At 41.6% G+C, this 18,662-nt stretch overlaps 1 protein-coding gene across 1 annotated transcript; it reads left to right on the top strand.

Annotated features, from left to right (window-relative positions):
- The first annotated feature begins 558 nt into the window (after positions 1–558).
- Positions 559–14,333, top strand: LOC125245303 (tripartite motif-containing protein 16-like). Its single transcript, XM_048155833.1, has 6 exons — positions 559–1,198; positions 6,578–6,673; positions 6,757–6,990; positions 7,394–7,553; positions 12,942–12,989; positions 13,226–14,333. Exons 1-6 carry the CDS (start codon positions 626–628, stop codon positions 13,765–13,767), a joined length of 1,653 nt encoding a protein of 550 aa, XP_048011790.1. The 5' UTR covers positions 559–625; the 3' UTR covers positions 13,768–14,333.
- Positions 14,334–18,662: the final 4,329 nt, after the last annotated feature.

The raw sequence follows: 18,662 nt of genomic DNA on the forward strand, positions 1-18,662 counted from the left end.
TGGACACAGAGCTCTGTGAACAGCCAGCCTCTTTTGCAATGACCTTTTGTGTCTTGCCCTCCTTGTGCAAGGTGTCAGTGGTCGTCTTTTGGACAACTGTCAAGTCAGCAGTCTTCCCCATGATTGTGTAGCCTACAGAACTAGACTGAGAGACCATTTAAAGGCCTTTGCAGGTGTTTTGAGTTAATTAGCTGATTAGAGTGTGGCACCAGATGTCTTCAATATTGAACCTTTTCACAATATTCTAATTTTCTGAGATACTGAATTTGGGATTTTCCTTAGTTGTCAGTTATAATCATCAAAATTAAAAGAAGTAAACATTTGAAATATGTCAGTCTGTGTGTAATGAATGAATATAATATACAAGTTTCACCTTTTAAATGGAATTAGTGAAATAAACTTTTTGATGACATTCTAATTATATGACCAGCACCTGTATATATTTATATATTGCACTTTTCGACACCATTGACTGTTACTACCATCACACCTCGTCACACTGATTTATAGACACACCTGTTTTGCTCACTGAACCAGGAAACAGGGATCAGATGAGTTCATAGAAACTGAAACTGAAGTGTAGTTGAGCTGTTGCTTGTTTGTGTCTCTGTCTTCATGCAGTAAAATGGCAGAAGCCAGATTTTCTCAGGATGAGTTCATGTGTCCAGTGTGTTTGGATCTCCTGAAGGATCCAGTGACCATCCACTGTGGACACAGTTACTGTAAGATCTGCATTACAGGTTGCTGGGATCAGGAGGATGAGAAGAGAGTCTACAGCTGCCCTCAGTGCAGACAGACCTTCAGTCCAAGACCTGCTTTAGGTAAAACCACCATTCTGGCTGAAATGGTGGAGAAACTGAAGAAGACTACACTTCCTGCTGACTGTTACGCTGGAGCTGGAGATGTGCAGTGTGACGTCTGTACTGGAAGAAAACACAAAGCCGTCAAGTCCTGTCTGGTGTGTCTGAACTCTTACTGTCAGAATCACCTTGAACAACATGAGAGTTTCTTTAAAGGAAAGAGACACAATCTGACTGAAGCCACTGGACGACTGCAGGAGATGATCTGCCCGAAACACGACAAGATCCTTGAGGTTTTCTGCCGCACTGATCAGAAGTGTATATGTCTGCTGTGTACAATGGATAAACATAAAAACCACGACACTGTATCAGTTGCTGCACAGAGGACAGAGAAACAGGTATGAATTTCAAGAGGTCCCATTATGCTCATTTACAGGCTCATAATTTTGTTTATGGGGTCTACTAGAATACATTGACATCATTTAATGTCTGTTTTCACCCTCTGTCTGAACACTGTGTTTCAATTTCTTTAAAACCCACCTTCCAAAAATTGCAGTCTGCGCTGATTGGTCAGTCAGTCCCAGTATGTTGTGATTGGAGGGATGCTGGAAAAATTGTCACTGGGACAGTGCAATGACTGCTGTTTATACTCTAATAATGATGAGAAAATCACATTCTTCCCTACCATATGGTAGGACGAAAAACAGTATGTAACAAGATAAATAAGTCAGATTTCACTATATTCATGAAAGAGTAAGCAAAAAGTATCTGGATGACCTACTTCTTCCAGTGAAATTCTGAAGTTGATTCATACGATGGACACTTTTTGTGAATGACAGTGAAGCGACGCAACTGACGCTGGTGGGTTACATGATAATGACAACATGGCGAATGTAGTACGTCCGGGTACTACACACTCATACTATATAGAACATATTTTTTTAGCGTTTGTGAAGTAATTACTTACTTAAAATGTATACCTACTCAAGAGAGTATGTGATTTTGGATGCAGCCTAAAAATTCATAAAATGTATAAAAATTTAATATTAATATAATAATAATGTAATATAATAAAAACCTTTAACCTTACCATGCAAGATCTTTAACCCCTCAATCTCACCATTTCACTGATACTGGATTCATATCTGTTGTAGCAAATTAGCTCAAAAGGGAAATATGAATAATTAATCATAACTCGTTATAATTAATCATAAATATTTGAATCAGTTAATCAAATTAACTTAATGTAGCCGAGTTAATATGTAAGGACTGAGGACGAACCAGACAAATGAATCATTCAGATGATTCTTTCGAAACATAATTCCAGAAACCCAAGCTCAGAGAATCTAATTTGGTTTCTAATTTTGGAAACAAAATGGTCACCAGAAGATAAAGTTTGGTAAAGTTATCGAATGGTTGAATGAAAGTATGTTGTGTTTGATATATATTTTAATCTCTTCTTCTCATTTAAATCATGGCTTGAATGAAATCTGTGTTAAATGTATCATATTCCATTTAATACAAATTATGTCTAAATGGTACTCTCTGCCAAAGCTGGTAATTACAGAGACCGGAGATAACGTTTATTTTATTATTGGGGGCGGAGAAAAGCCACCTTTGAAAAAAGATGATATCTGATTGGTTATTGGCTCACAGAGGTGGGACAAACACCTAAGTTTATATAGTCACATCACAAGACAAAGAATGAGTAACAAAGAGTAACAAAAAAAGACCAGAAGAAAAAAAAAGAAAGCGATAAGATTTAGCTGACATGGGACAGACAAGCAGCTCATTTAAGCCATCCAACTTTCACTCACTTCTCGTTTCCTTTACTTAACAATTTTTTTTTTCCGTTGAGAGCCTTGTGTTCTAAGTTTTGCCCCAAAGTATAACCAATGACTTCTGCCACCTCAACTTTAAATCCAGCCACGACAAGAGACTTCCTTTCATTTCGTCAGCATGCTCAAACGTGATTGAACTACAATCCGGACTAAAAAAGAGCCTGCAACAAAGAAAAGGACGACGATGAGGAGTTTCACATTTGAAGTCATTTGAAGTGGACAAGCAAATACCTCCAGATTCTAAAGCTGAACTGGTGCATTAAATTAATGATTCATGGTTTGTTCAGGTCAGAGAAGAAATAATGCTCATTTCATTCTCGCTTAAAACTCTTTTTCCACACATTTCCTTTCTTTCAACATGTATGAATGTTTGTGTGTGTGCGTGTTTGTGTTAGATTAGTTTGTGTTAGAATAAATAAAGTCTGTAGATTTTAAAAGAAAGCGTCTTGTATTATGTGCTTGTAAAATTTAATGTCTTAAACTGTCAATCTTAAAAGTTACCATGCTCTAATCAGTGTTTTCACGATAGTGAATAATCATATCCTCTACAAGAGCTTATTACGATCCAGGCAGATGAACGCTGGACGATTCAGTTGCTCGGTCGTAAACTAAATGACTCTTTATAATTTATATAATATAATTTGATTTGTTTTTAGTCCTACAAACATTACAATCAATTAATCTGTTCGGCCAACGAACACTCAGTATTGATCATCTACCAACTCTTCAGAAAGGATATTTTCTGTGACCACAGAAAAATAACTCTTTCTTAGCATGTAGCTGCCTATCGTATAATCATTATCAGGGACATTGGTTTATAGGCAGATCAGAATCACCTTGCAAGAATGTGCACACAAGTTTTATTTAACTAAATCACGAACACATAACTAGACTAAACACACACGCTTATATAGGAAATGAGAGAGTGGAAATGAATTTGAACTGTAGCATAACAGGGGAAAGGAGCTATGAAAAGCATCATTTAACGAGCTGGAAGAACCATCAGTTCCCTTTCAGTTGGTCACTTTGACGTTACGTCAGAGACTGATGAAATGGGGTCTCGCCCGAGAGCCCAATCACCTTCGAGTGTTAACAAAACGAGCCAATGATACGAAGAGTATCTTGGTCTGCGGAATTTGCATGCGCAAGCTCCGCCCCACACTGTGGGTATAAAAGGAGCAGCGTGAGCAACTCGCATTCAAGCTTTCGCTTCGGAGCCGAGCACATCGTTGCTTTTCACCGGAGTGTGTCTAGAGCCTGCAGTACTGGTGTGAAGGCACGTTTCAGCGGATTCCAGCTTTCCTGCTTTCTGCCTGTTTTCCCCTGAGTGCTTCAGTACTAAAAGAGCTTTCCTCCTAAAAGAGTAATGGGTTTAAACGGTTGCGTCTTTTTAAAGATGTCTTACCGCCCGTTTGTTTCCGGATGCGGTCGTTATATTGCTCCTCTTGATGGCCATGATCGCTGTCTTACGTGTTTGGACTTTCAGCACGCTGAGGCGGCTTTTGTGGATGGTTCATGTTCTCATTGCGGGAACATGACCATCAAGATGCTTAGATCTAGACTCGATTACCTTAAACAGTATCGAGTCCCCTCTGCCATACCCCGTTCTTCGGTTACGGTGTGGAATAACCCGACGAGTCAGCCTCCTCGAGCCGCGCCCCCCTCCCAAGCATCTCAGCCGGTGGAGCTCCCGGCGGGCCCTGCTGCCTCCTCCTCTGGGGACCCAGCATCTTGTTCGGGGCTCCAGAGGATGATCGTATGTCGATCTCTGCATCTCAAGGCGGGTTTGAGTCCTCGGGAGATGAAGATTTGGCTGCGTTGCCTCCCTCTGGGAGAGTGGTGTTGTCCAAGTCAGATCCCGAGCTGACGGCCAAGCTTGCCCGGGCAGCTGAGAGCATTGGGTTGGAGTGGAATCCTCCACCCCGTCCTGAATGCTCAAGGTTGGATGATTGGTTCCAGGGGGCTGCATGCTTTGGTGAACGCCAGGGCCCCCCACCGGTTCCTTTTTTCCCGGAAGTGCATGAGGAGATTACCAGTTCATGGAGGGCACCTTTAACTGCCCGAAATCGTTCTGCTGCCTCCTCCGCCTTCACCTCCCTCGATGGCGGGGCAGCCAAAGGGTATGCTGGGGTACCCCCTGTGCTTTTCATGGGACGCTGTGCCTCCCATTCCAGCAGCGGCAGTTATTCCGCTGGGTTTGCTCCATATGAGACTGCTTCAGCATTGGCTTCACGGCCGAGTCCAGAGAAGGGCATGGCAACAGGGCACGCTTCGGGTGACCATCACTCCGGCCTGCAGTTTGACTCTTTCTCTGTGGCGGGACCTGGCTTTTCTTCGGGCTGGAGTTCCCTTAGAACCAGTGTCAAGCATTTTGTTGTGTCAACCGATGCCTCTGCTACGGGTTGGGGTGCCATGTGCAACGGTCATGCTGCGTCGGGCTCCTGGACAGGACCCCAACTTCAGTGGCATGTCAATTGCCTCGAGTTGCTGACAGTACACCTTGCTCTGCACCGCTTCAAGGCCCTGCTGAGAGGCAAGCATGTACTAGTCCGAACAGACAATACGGCGACTGTAGCGTACATCAACCATCAGGGCGGTCTACGCTCTCGCCGTATGTCGCAACTCGCCCACCATCTCCTTTTGTGGAGTCAGAAGCATCTGAAGTCGCTTTGTGCCATTCATATCCCAGGCCGACACAATCGTGCAGCCAACGAGCTCTCACGACAGTAGTCCTGCCCCGGGGAATGGAGACTCCATCCCCAGTAGGTCCAGCTGATTTGGGAACAGTTCGGGGATGCTCAAGTAGACCTGTTTGCCTCCCCAGACAATGCCCATTGCCAGTTGTTTTACTCTCTGACTGAGGGCACTCTCGGGTCAGATGCGCTGGCGCACAGCTGGCCCCGGGGTCTAAGCAAGTATGCGTTTCCCCCAGTGAGCCTCCTTGCACAGACTCTGTGCAAGATCAGGGAGGACAAGGAGCAGGTCCTTGTGGTCGCCCCCTATTGGCCCGGCCGGACCTGGTTCTCGGAACTCATGCTCCTTGCGACAGCCCCTCCCTGGCCTATTCCTCTGAGGAAGGACTTTCTTTCTCAGAGACAGGGCACACTCTGGCATCCGCGTCCAGATCTGTGGAGACTACACATGTGGTCCCTGGACAGGACAGGACGCGGTCGGGTTAGGTACCTTACCACCTCGGGTGGTAGCTACCATCACTTCAGCTCGAGCTTCGTCTACTAGACAGCTTTATGCGCTGAAGTGGAACCTCTTCGTCACCTGGTGTTCTTCCAGGAATGAGAACCCCTGGACATATCCGATTGGGTCTGTGCTCTCCTTTCTTCAAGAAGGGTTGGATCGTAGGCTGTCTCCTTCCACCCTTAAGGTCTATGTGGCCGCTATTGCCGCCCATCATGACTTTGTTGAAGGAAGGTCTTTGGGGAAGCACGACCTGGTCGTTAGGTTCCTGAGGGGGGAGAGGAGAATTTTTCCTCCCCGCCCCTCACAGATTCCCTCTTGGGACCTCTCTTTAGTGTTATCTGCACTTCAGAGAGCTCCCTTTGAACCTTTGCTTTCAGTTGAGCCAAAGTTTCTATCTCTGAAGACTGCGCTCCTGTTGGCTTTGCTTCTATTAAGAGGATCGGGGACCTACAGGCTTTCTCTGTTGACGAAGCATGCCTAGAATTTGGGCCGGACGACTCTCATGTTATCCTGAGACCCCGTTTATTGTTCAAATGTAAGATACTTGCAAATGCTTTAGCTGTTGAGGAGCGTTGGGTTATTTTTAACCTCTACAGAAGTCACACCTTTGAGTTTTGGCTTGACCAATGAGAAAGGTGCAATTTCCAAGAGGGAAATATTATGGAGTCAGCATGTTGTGAAGACTTGACTTTGACTTGATGATTTATTAGATGTTTATCCTGTCATTGGTTTGTCCTTTAGCACCAGCTGAAGGAGACACAGAGGTGGTTCCAGCAGAGGATCCAGCAAAGAGAGAAAGATCTTCAGCAGCTGAGAGAGGCTGTGGAGTCACATAAGGTGAGTCTGGAGAAGAAAAGTTTGACAAGTCACAGTCAGGACTCACTGAAGGCACTGTGTGATTGTGATGTGTGTCCTAACAGCGCTCTGCACAGACAGCAGTGGAGGACAGTGAGAGGATCTTCACTGAGCTCATCCGCTCCATTGAGATAAGCCGCTCTGAGGCCACACAGCGGATCAGAGATCAGGAAAAGACTGCAGTGAGTCGAACTGAAGGACGACTGGAGCGACTGGAGCAGGAGATCAATGATCTGAGGAGGAGAGACGCTGAGCTGGAGCAGCTTTCACACACACAGGATCACATCCATTTCCTGCAGGTAACAGAGATCTAGAAGAACAGGATCATAGTGGACTTGAGCAAGAGACTCAGAGAAACATTTCATGAGAGCAGAATGAGCCGTTGACTGAAGAGTTGATCTGTGTGTTCGTTTGTTATATAATCATCAGTCAGGATCTCATCTGATCTTCTTCTTTTGAAAGAGACGCACTCTGGAAATCTCTTGGGAAACATTTTTCTGAAAGTTATCTTGAGTTTCCAGACAGTAACAGCTCAAAATTTAACCAATGTTTAAACTCTTCTCTTTTTTAATATAACAATGTGAAATCCTGAACTTGATGGTACCAGTTTCATTAATCAACAAGAGCTGCTCAAATCTGACAGTAGCGCAGCTTATTTTCTGAAGTGTGGAGGTGATGAGCTTTGATTTCTGTTTTCTGTAGAGTTTCCAGTCTCTCTCAGCTCCTCCTGAATCTACAGACGTAAATGACGATCCCTTCAGTTCTCTCTGCTCTTTTGATGTTGTGAGAGAATCTGTCCTTCATCTGAGAGACAAACTGGAGGATTTCTGCAAAGAGGAGCTGAAGAAGATCTCTGACAGAGGTAAAGTCCTGGAGCCAGTTGTTCAAAAAGTTTAATCTGGATCAGAATGATATGAATTTTGAAATCCCATATTTTGCTATCCAGGATCAGGTAAAACTTTTGTGCCAATTTGGATTGGATCACCCTGATCCAGATACACTTTTTCAGATGACCAAATCTGGATTACTAGTGTTCCCTTTCAAAGGCTACACTCCAAGCTGTGCTTGATCAGCACTATGGGAATGTCTTTAGTCGTGACCAGCTGTGAATATATGTGTAAAACAACGTCAATGAAATTGACCTATATTTATAGCCTTGCGTGATGTCATTGGAATGCGTCGTAGTGAGGCTATAATTAGATGTGCCACCTGTGCATCAGCAGGTCTTTTGTCTTCAGAGTCTTTATTGAGAGAAAAGTATGAGCGAGCAAAGCAAGCAGCGTGTGCCTCCGTGCTCACTTCCTATGTCCGATGCGGACACACACTAGTATTGCTTTGTTTGTTTGGGGGAAGAGCACACTGCTCTTGCGTTAGAAGGCGGCAAGTGCGAGCACTGTGATCTCCTCACAGTTAAGATGCTTTGCACTCATTTGGCTTACTTCCAAGAGTCAGCACCCACTGTACATTCATGGGGCTCGCAGATGGATTTGGCTGACGAGGGGGAGACGGGTCCTCCCCTTTCGCCCGCTCTGTCACCTGATTCATGAGTCCTTTCGCGCGATCCTGAAACGCGCTCCGGTGCTTCTTCAGTTCGTGCGGGGGATGATGAATCTCTTTTTGAGTGTGCTGCCTCTGAGCATTCCTCACGTGATGGAAAGCCGTTGAGGAATTACTGGAGGTAGTAACTCAAGCTGTGGCCAGATTACAGCTAGACTGGCCACAAGAAAAAGAGACCCCCAAACGTTCAAAGTTAGAGGATAGGTTTCTGTCCGGTGGCCAGGGGGAGGGATCTCAACGTCAATCTCTCCCCTTCTTTGAGGACCTCCATGATGAATTAACTAAGTCATGGAGAAAACCGTATACTTCCCGGATCTTTGTGCCCTTGACGTTGATTTATTGACTATCATGGGTGCTGAGGAATGGGGGTATACGACGATGCCCCAGGTCGAAGAGACGCTCGTAAGCTATCTCTCGCCTGGATCAGCATCGTTCTTAAAGAAACTTAGCCTCCCCACAAAGCCCTTCAGAACCACCTTAGCGCTTGTGGGTAAAGCTTTTCAAGCTGCAGGTCAGGCTGGTGCTGCTTTGCACACCATGGTGGTGTTGCAAGCGGATCAGGCTGACCTGCTGAAGGATTTGAGTGCGGGTACCACCATCGACGAGGAAGCGTTCTCAGAACTTTGTCGTGCCACAGATCTGTCTCTCCATGCCACCAAGCAGTTGGCCCGTGCTATCGGCCGTTCAATGGCTGCTATTGTCAGCACAGAGAGGCCCCTGTGGCTCAATCTCACTGGCATCAAAGACAAAGACCTTGTTTTTATGCTTGATGCGCCAGTGACACCTTCCGGCCTGTTTGGCGACTCTGTCAACACAGTTGTCAACAGGTTTCGGGAGGTGAAGAAGTCTGAGGACCCTCTTACTGATAGCACCACATTGGCCGAACAGAATATGGTTCTCGGAGATAATATCTCTCCTCGACGGCTTGCCCTGGGCGATACCGAGCAGGAGGGATCTTCTGTCTCAGGCACAGGGGACAATATTTCATCCCTGGCCGGTGATGTGGAATCTTCATGTTTGGACCCTGAGGGGAACCAACTGAGGGACACAGGGCTTTCACCTGAAGTTATCGAGACTATTTTAAATGCTAGAGCTCCCTCTACTAGAACAAGTTATACCAACAAATGGGGTGTCTTTGAAAGATGGTGTACTGCACACAATGCAGATCCAGTAAACTGCCAAATTGCTACAGTTCTGGAAAAGTTATCAACAGGTACATGCCCCGTCACTCTCAGGGTTTATGTGGCCGGCTTGCCACGCTCTGATTGACGGGGTGCCATTGGGCAAGCATGTCCTGCTCTCTCGCTTCGTTCGAGGAGCTAGGCAGCTTAAGCCTCCTTTTAGACTCAGGATCCCTTCATGGGACTTAGCTATAGTCCCGGAGCGCCTAGTTGAGACCCCCTTTGAACCATTAGAGTCAGTTTCTGACAAACTATCAACTCTGAAAATGTTTTTTTTTATGGCTATAACTTCTCTGAAAAGAAATGGGGATTTGCAGGCTCTGTCTATTGTGCCATCCTGCTTAGACTTTCCGCCAGGAATGGTGAAAGCTATTTTGCATCCTCATCTGCCTAAGGTTCCTTTCTCGAACTTGCATCCGGTCACTCTTGAAGCCTTCTACCCTCCGTCGTTCACTACGCCAGAGCAGGAGAGACTTCATAGACTGTGTCCAGTCCGTGCTCTTCAGACTTACGTCCACCGCACTAACCAGTGGCGTAAGTCAAAGCTACTATTATTCGTTTGTCATGGCCACAACAGGGGTGCGGCCGCCTCAAAACAGACCATGTCACATTGGGTGAGAGATGCTATTGCCCTTGCCTATGAGGCGCGTGGTCAAACTTTGCCAACAGGCATCAGGGCTCATTCCACCAGGGGGGTTGCCTCTTCTAGAGCTTTGGCGGGGGGCGCCCCCTTACAAAATATTTGTGATGTGGCAGGTTGGTCCTCTCCGCACACATTCAAAACGTTTTATAGTTTGGATGTTCATGTTACTCCGGGCTCTCATGTCCTTGAGTCGACATCACAAGCTAGTGTCTGAGACTCTCTGTGCTTGTGACACACTTCACAGCCTGGGGGTCCGGACACACAGTGCGGTGGCATGGGTATTCTCGTTCCCATAGCGCTGATCAAGCGCAGCTTGGAGTGTAGCCTATGAAAGGGAACGCCCCTTCATTGCCACACTGAGATGTCGCAGGACTGCTCTTCAGACAAAAGACCTGCTGATGCACAGGTGGCACATCTAATTATAGCCTCGCTACGACGCATTACAATGACGTCACGCAAGGCTATAAATATAGGTCAATTTCATTGACGTTGTTTTACACATATATTCACAGCTGGTCACGACTAAAGACATTACCATAGCACTGATCAAGCGCAGCTTCTTGTTCCTGCCTTTTCAGGGAACAGGGTTACAGTGAAGTAACCCAGGGCACTCTACGGAGCCCCTGAAGGGACATGGTGATGGGGAAAATATGAGATGGAGAGAAAAAAATTTTTCAGTGCTTTTGCATTTTCTCAGACAAATTTTGCATAGTGTTCACTCAAGAAACTTTGCGTTTGCAAAGAACTTTTAACTGGTTAATTTCTTATGATTGTGCCAATTGATATATTACAAACAGTGATAAACTCTTTAAATTAAATATATTTTTGTTTGTTATTTACAGCTGTTTGGGGATTATTTTATGGTGTCAATCCCTTTTCTACTTTACTGTAGCCTTCTGAAAGGCTTGATATGTAGCCTAATAAAAAAAATGAGTCTACTTCTAATTTATTACTTTAACTGTTAAACTAATCAAGAGCAAAATAAAAAATATGTGGTGTATGTACAACCCGAAATCCGGAAATGTTGGGACATTCTTTAAATTTGAAAAAAGTGAAAACTAAAAAAAACAGTATTTTATTCACAATAGAACATAGATAACAAATGTTTAAACAGAGAAATGTTACACTTTTATCCACTAAATGAGCTCATTTCAAATTTGATGCCTGCTACAGGTCTCAAAAAGTTGACACAGGGGCAACAAAAGGCTGAAAAAGCAAGATATTTTGAGAAGATTCAGCTGGGAGAACATCAAGCAACTTTTTAAGTTAATTGATATCAGGTCTGTAACATTAGCTATAAACGGAGTGTCTTGGAGAGGCAGATTCTCTCAGAAGTAAAGATGGGCAGAGGCTCTCCAATCTGTGAAAGAGTGTGTAAAAAGATTGTGGAATACTTTAAAAACAATGTTCCTCAATGTCAAATTGTAAAGGCTTTTCAAATATCATCATCTACAGTGCTTAACATCATCAAAAGATTCAGAGAAACTGGAGAAATCTCTGTGCGTAAGGGACAAGGCCGAAGACCTTTATTGGATGCCCGTGGTCTTCAGGCCCTCAGACGACAATGTATCACTCATCAGCATGATTGTGTCAATGACATTACTAAATGGGCCCTGGAATACTTCAAGAAACCACTGTCGGTAAACACAATCCTCCATGCCATCTGCAGATGCCAACTAAAGCTCTATCACACAAAAAAGAAGCCATATGTGAACATGGTCCAGAAGTGCCGTCATGTCCTGTGGGCCAAGGCTCATTTAAAATGGACTGTTTCAAAGTGGAAAAGTGTTCTATGGTCAGACAAGTCCAAATTTGACATTCTTGTTGGAAATCATGGATGCCGTGTCCTCCGGGCTAAAGAGGAGGTAGTCCTTCCAGTGTGTTATCAGCGTTCAGTTCAAAAGCCAGCATCTCTGATGGTATGGGAGTGCATAAGTGCATACGGTATGGGCAGCTTGCATGTTTTGGAAGGCACTATGAATGCTGAAAAGTATATAAAGGTTTCCAGATGACGTCTGTTTCAGGGAAGGTCTTGTGTATTTCAGCAAGTCAATGCAAAACCACACACTGCAGCTATTACAACAGCATGGCTTCGTCGTAGAAGAGTCCAGGCGCTGAATTTGGCCAGCCTGCAGTCCAGATCTTTCACCTATAGAGAGCATTTGGTGCATCATTAAAAGAAAAATACGTCAAAGATGACCATAAAAGAAAAATACGTCAAAGATGACCATAACTCTTCAGCAGCTGGAAACCTATATCAGGTAAGAATGGGACCAAATTCCAACACCAAAACTCCAGAAACTCATAACCTCGATGCCCAGACGTCTTCACACTGTTTTGAAAAGAAGAGGAGATGCTACACTATGGTAAACATGCCCACGTCCCAACTATTTTGAGACCTGTAGCAGGCATCAAATTTGAAATGAGCTCATTTTGTGCATAAAAAAAAAGAAGAAAGAAATCTTAGTTTAAACATTATTTATTATTTATTTTATCTATGTTCTATTGTGAATAAAATAGTGGCTTGTGTGATTTGAAAGTCTATTAGTTTTCATTTTATTCAAATTTAAAAAAACTTCCCAACATTTCCAAAATTCGGTTTGTATATTACTTGATATAAATGTTGTATTTTTGACCAGTTTTAAAGTTTTATTAAATTTTTGTTCCTGAAATCCACCCTTCTGATGGGATCATTGTAATCCAGATTTTTTGGGTCAAAAGTATCCCAATCTTACTAAAAATTTTTGAATAACCCAGACTGATGATTTGATCCAGATCAAATCATATTAGAAATGTCTTAGTAATGGATGCAGGGATCATTTTCTCTTGACATGATAATCACACTCTTCATGTCTGTTGATTTCCACAGTCACTTTCACCAACATTGTTCCCAGAACCAGGAACGACTTCCTACAATGTAAGTCACTAAGAAAACAAGCTGAAAAATTCAGTGTGTTCATGTTTTTCCTGTAGAAGGAGACAGAGAACATGATTTACGAGTTTAATAATTGATCATGTAAAAGATGTTTTGCACGGGATATCTGGTAAACTTTACAGAGACACTGCTGATATATTGAACATGAAGAGTTCAGCTTCTTTAAACAATCAGACAGATTCATAATTCCTGATTGTGATGTGTTTTATCTCCATCAGATTCCCATCAGCTCAATCTGGATCTGAACACAGTTCATAAACACCTCCGTCTGTCTGAGAGGAACAGAGTGATTACATTTACTAACACAAAGCAGCTGTATTTTGATCATCCAGACAGATTTGATGTGTATCAGGTGTTGTGTAGAGAGAGTGTGTGTGGACGCTGTTACTGGGAGATTGAGTGGAGTGGGATTAATGGTGTGTTTATATCAGTGTCATATAAGAGCATCAGCAGGAAGGGAGGGGGTAATGAATGTTGGTTTGGATATAATGATCAGTCCTGGAGTTTGATCTGCTCTTCCTCCAGTTACTCATTCTGGCACAATAACATAGAGACTAAACTCCCAGTAAAGTCCATCAGCAGTATAATAGGAGTGTATGTGGATCACAGTGCAGGAACTCTGTCCTTCTACAGCGTCTCTGGAGACACAATGAGCCTCATCCACACAGTCCAGACCACATTCACTCAACCGCTCTATCCTGGGTTTACTGTTTGTTGTAATTCATCAGTGAAACTGTTTATGAATCAGAATAGACTGTAGAGAGATTCTACCCATAATGTTTTGAGCTCATGATAAACCAGTAACAGTGAGATGTTTTAGAATCTATTTTCTCTTCATTACATTAATACTATAGCTGAAATTCTGAAGCTCTATTTGTGTTGATTGAAATCACAAGCTATGTTTCCATTACCCTGTTTTTATGCACATTTTGAAGTATCAGAAACAAGTGATGGAAATGCACAAACGTTTTTACACTCGCTTGAGGTGGTTTATGACTTGTGCGAAAAAATGTTAATGTGGATAATGGCAGATGGAAACAAATTTGCAGAATAAATTCTGACATAGCGAACACTAAACCCATGTGACTAATCGTCTGTTTCTGCTGATGGTGTTGTAACAAACATCTTATACATTTATGTTTGATTCTGTTATGACGCATTAATTCTGGATGTAGTGGAACTCATTGTATATGTGTGTATGCAATGCATTTTCCCTTTGGTGCTTGCCATAGAAATTATGGTCATGTGCACTTTTGAACTGGAATGTTGTGGGTTTTTCAGTGTTGTCCTCTCACGTGTGTGCTGCTTAATAAAGTCAAGAAGAGTTCAGACAGCTCTTGTTTATTGTTTTCATATTCATAAATGTTTAGGCAAACTCTCGGTCACAGTGTTTTATTTACTGTTGGAAACTAGGTTACCATACCATTGTCATTTGCTCCTAGGTCCAGTTGTTCAAAAAGTTTAATCTGGATCCAAATTATCTAGATTTGGAAATCCCATGTTTTGTTATCCAGGATCAGGTAATCCATATTACATTTGTGATTTTTCAAACCAAAATAGGCTTGGATCACTGTGATCCAAATAGACATTTTTTCAGGGCCCAGTTGTTCAAAAGTAATCTGATCGGAGATTCAAGGATCAAATCTTGAAAAAGGGTTGTTAAAAAGAAAAGGAAAAAAAATAAATTCTGAAATCAGATTAGATCATGAAATCCAATCTTGGTTTTGATCTGGATACCTTTGATCCCCAAAAAAATCAGGAATACCCTGATCCCAGCAGAAGGGTGGATTTTAAGAACATAATGTAATAAAACTTTAAAATTGGTCAAAACATTTGTCCTTGTTACACAAATTATACATCACAACCCTAAACTAAACCCTAATTTTTCAGTGCGCATAGACTCCTAAACTGGATTTATTCCCAAATTGTGGGCAACAGGACAACCTGTTTACTGCCTATAAATCGTCCCTGCAGAAAAGGCATGTTAATGCATGCTGCATCTATAAATGTTATGCAACTTGTGGGTGTGGAGCCCAAGAGGTAACCTTAGATGACACCAGATCAGTATTTTGACATGAAAAACAACCTGCAGCAACAGTGTAAAAGCAACCCAATTTCGCTGGAAATCCACGGACTTGGCAACACTGCATATGGCCTACATTTACTATACAAGCTGATCTGAGATCTGCTAGAATAATAGGCACGTTGGTATAATTCAGGCAAGCATTACTACTTGCATGAAAATGCATGATACAATAGGGTTGGATTAGGCTCCTATTCCTGAGATATTTGTTTTCTAATGTCATCATATAGTGCATTTTACCTAAAGGAAAATTAAGCAAGATTTAGTCAAGAGTCTTTGTCTACAGCAGAAAAACAGGTGCAACATGTTTAATATTATGCAGTAACCAATACAGCTTACAAAAAACATGAATCTGTAGTTGTTGATGATGATGGCTAATAGGTGACATAATTGTAGTTTTGGTGAAATAAACAAATTAATACAGAAATATCATAATTGTTACAATCAGAGGTTGTAAAAAAAATCTGCATTCTCCTGCCCCCTTCATGGCAAATAGTCAGAAACTACTATCTTCTACCAGAGCCCTAATAATAGCCCTTTACCCTCATATCTCCAAACTTTCCATTCAGTTATATTAGTAGAAAGTAGTAGAAGTAGAAAAACTACTTAAAAACACTTTTCATAATAATGTATGCTTCATACTGTAGGTCATTATGAAGTCTGGTCAGTCATCTTCCTTTAAAGCGAATTTTCAATAATTCCTTGTGTCTTGTCCTGTGCGAAATTCTGATAAGAAAATAAAAAGGGCTATAGTATCTTATCTAAGGACTTAGTACAGAGTGAAGTAATGGGTTCAAACATTTAAACATGATATTGCATATTCATCCAAATTATTCTAAACCTGGCTTTTTTTCTTTGAAATCTTTGACAATTTCTTTGAGAATAGCTGGTATGGGGTCCTTCACCATGCCTGCCTAGGTCCCCTGAGGATACAGTATAACACATTAGTTTTACATCTTGTTTGGTCATGGTTTATGTACACATCTCTGCATCCATCATACTCTACATCATATCTGTACAGTACTTAGAATAACACAACATCTGTACAAAGCTGAAAATTTGCCCTGATAGTGAAAGCGGAGGAAAGGTTATGAGACCAAAACTGACAAGATCAACACCCCTTAAATAATTAATTTGCATGACAAATTTAATAGATTTTGATATTTGCCTTGGAGCAAGCATTTTATGGGCTGACTGACCCACATGGCCATAAGTACTGAAGACATCTGACAAACATACTACTTGGTCATGTCAAGTACAACTTTACACCTAAATTTTTGTGACTAACCAAAGATATGTTTAAGTCTTTCTCTGAGTGTCTCTTTCAATCACAAAAAGTATAACTGACCCAGCATCATGCTTGTCCAAAGAGCTGCATGAGTGTTACGTCTCATGTTATAATTGATACCTGAGTGGTCTGTTCATCTGTCAATCATGGAGACGCTTAGTGATGACCACGCACGGCTTCACCAACGAGGGCATGCTACGTGATTATAAAGAGTGCACCTGTGCGGGAAGTGGGAGTTCTAGAAGTTTACTATAATTTTTTATTTTATTTTTTAGTAAGATTGGTTATGTTTTATATAAGTTGCAAATGTATGTAAATAAGTATCTTGGGGTAAAAATTTGTCCCGATTTTTTTTTTTTTTTTTTTTCACTGTAATAAGCAGGCATTTTACCAAATTCAGAATGGTTTGTGTGTGATCGTTTTCCAGTACATGTTCTGTGTTTTGATGTTTCACCCCCTATTTTCCCTAGACTTGAAAGGATTTGTAACAATGAGGTAAGAAGTAGGCAGCCAATGACGAGATAAATGTCACACTGTAGTACTCAGTAGGATCACCTTTTTTGTTGATGTTTCATTATATGGCTTAGACAGCGGTGGAGGATAGGAAGACTGAAGTCTTAAGCAGTGCCTTTCCCAGTCACTATTTGATAATAACTTTGGAGCAAGGCATTGAGGTTGGTTTGGCAGAAGAGTCAACTGGCATGCATGAGTACCATGGGTCCATCACATATAATCATGAGTGGACTGATGTTTTTGTGATCCGTCTGTAAAGCACTGAGAATATACAGAATAGATGAGGTGGTGTGGTCACAGGTCACATACGTATAGCTGCTGGAAAAGGAGAAGAACCCTTATTTGGGTTTCTGACCACCAGCTCATATACGTAAAAAGGACCTGTACTGTGTTTACTTTTCTTCACAATGCTTCCTGCTGCATTGAGATAACAGACTAGGCCATCTTTACATCTTTGGTGGAATATGTCAACGCTTTTCTTTGACCAAAGCATCACACCCTTTAGATGAAGGATCACTTTCTGGATAACCTTATCCGGTTCATCTCTTTATTTCTTCTACCATCATCTTGAGACTGAGAGTTTCATTTTTATGTTTCCTGTCCTTCATTCTTTGTCTCCAGGAAAATGATTTCAGAACACCTGGTGATGGTGCCTCATCTCAACAGCCAGACTCTACCACAGATTTGAATAATTTAGGATAAGTGTACTGTAGCGAATTAACTCAAAGGGAAAATATTAATAATTATTCATAACTCAATATTATTTATTAATTATGATTAATTATGAATATGTAAATCGGTTAATCAGATTTACTGGATATAGCTACATTAATCTTAATATTACCATCAAATAACCTGTTGTCCAGGGAACACTTAGTGTTGATTGTTTAATAATTCTAAGAAATGATCATTTCCAGGTTATGGAAAAATAACGGTAACACTTTACAATAACAGTACATGAATAACCATGAACTAATACCTGAGTTAATAGTTACTTCAACATGAACTCAAGATTAGTTAAGATATGAACTAATGAAGAGTGATCCTTAACTACGACAGGAGTCATAAGGATTCATGTATGAAAACAGCAGCCTTAACTACGCGTTAATACATGTTTGATAATTAATGCATTAATTAACATTTAGGGTAAACTAAATCAAACAGTCTCTATAAGAAGGAATAATACATATTTGGACTTTGAAATAAATTTAAACAATTTATTATTGTCAGAATTTAAACTACTGACATCAGCAGCTTCATTATAAACATTACTGAAAGGCACATGATTAGTTTGCCATTATTTTCACTTATCCTCCTTATCAAACATATAAAATACTAAATACACTATTTATCTTAAAAGGTCTTAATCTGTTTTGTGATATTCTTTCCTATCAAACTAAACTACTGTGACTTACATCAGTTCCTGAGGAATTGGTTCCCCAAAAAATAACCAAACAGGAAACATGAACTAAGGTCAGGGAGCGTTTGCTGGGATCAGATTCAGAAGTTCACTCTCCATCCAGACGCAGGCCGTGATCATACTGTACCTCCATTCTCTGACTTTTTGAAAAGTCACACAAAATCACTTAACTGGGCTGAGTACTTATATAGTTGTGTTAGTACATGTGTATTTGATAGTGAGTTAATGATAAATCATGAGCTGAATTTGGTAAGTAGTTAACAGTGAATTAATTATGATTGTGCCCCCTCAAGTAAAGTCATGACGTAAGTATACATTAACAAACCATTAGTTGATGTTAGTATATGCTTA

The sequence above is a fragment of the Megalobrama amblycephala genome, linkage group LG14 (genome assembly GCF_018812025.1).
Source record: "Megalobrama amblycephala isolate DHTTF-2021 linkage group LG14, ASM1881202v1, whole genome shotgun sequence".
NCBI lineage: Eukaryota > Metazoa > Chordata > Actinopteri > Cypriniformes > Xenocyprididae > Megalobrama > Megalobrama amblycephala.

Coding starts and splice junctions, on each gene's coding strand:
- LOC125245303 (XM_048155833.1), top strand. CDS start 626: ATGGCAGAAGCCAGATTTTCTCAGGATGAGTTCATGTGTCCAGTGTGT. Junction 6,674..6,756: donor AGGCTGTGGAGTCACATAAG/GTGAGTCTGGAG, acceptor GTGTCCTAACAG/CGCTCTGCACAGACAGCAGT. Junction 7,554..12,941: donor GAAGAAGATCTCTGACAGAG/GTAAAGTCCTGG, acceptor TGATTTCCACAG/TCACTTTCACCAACATTGTT.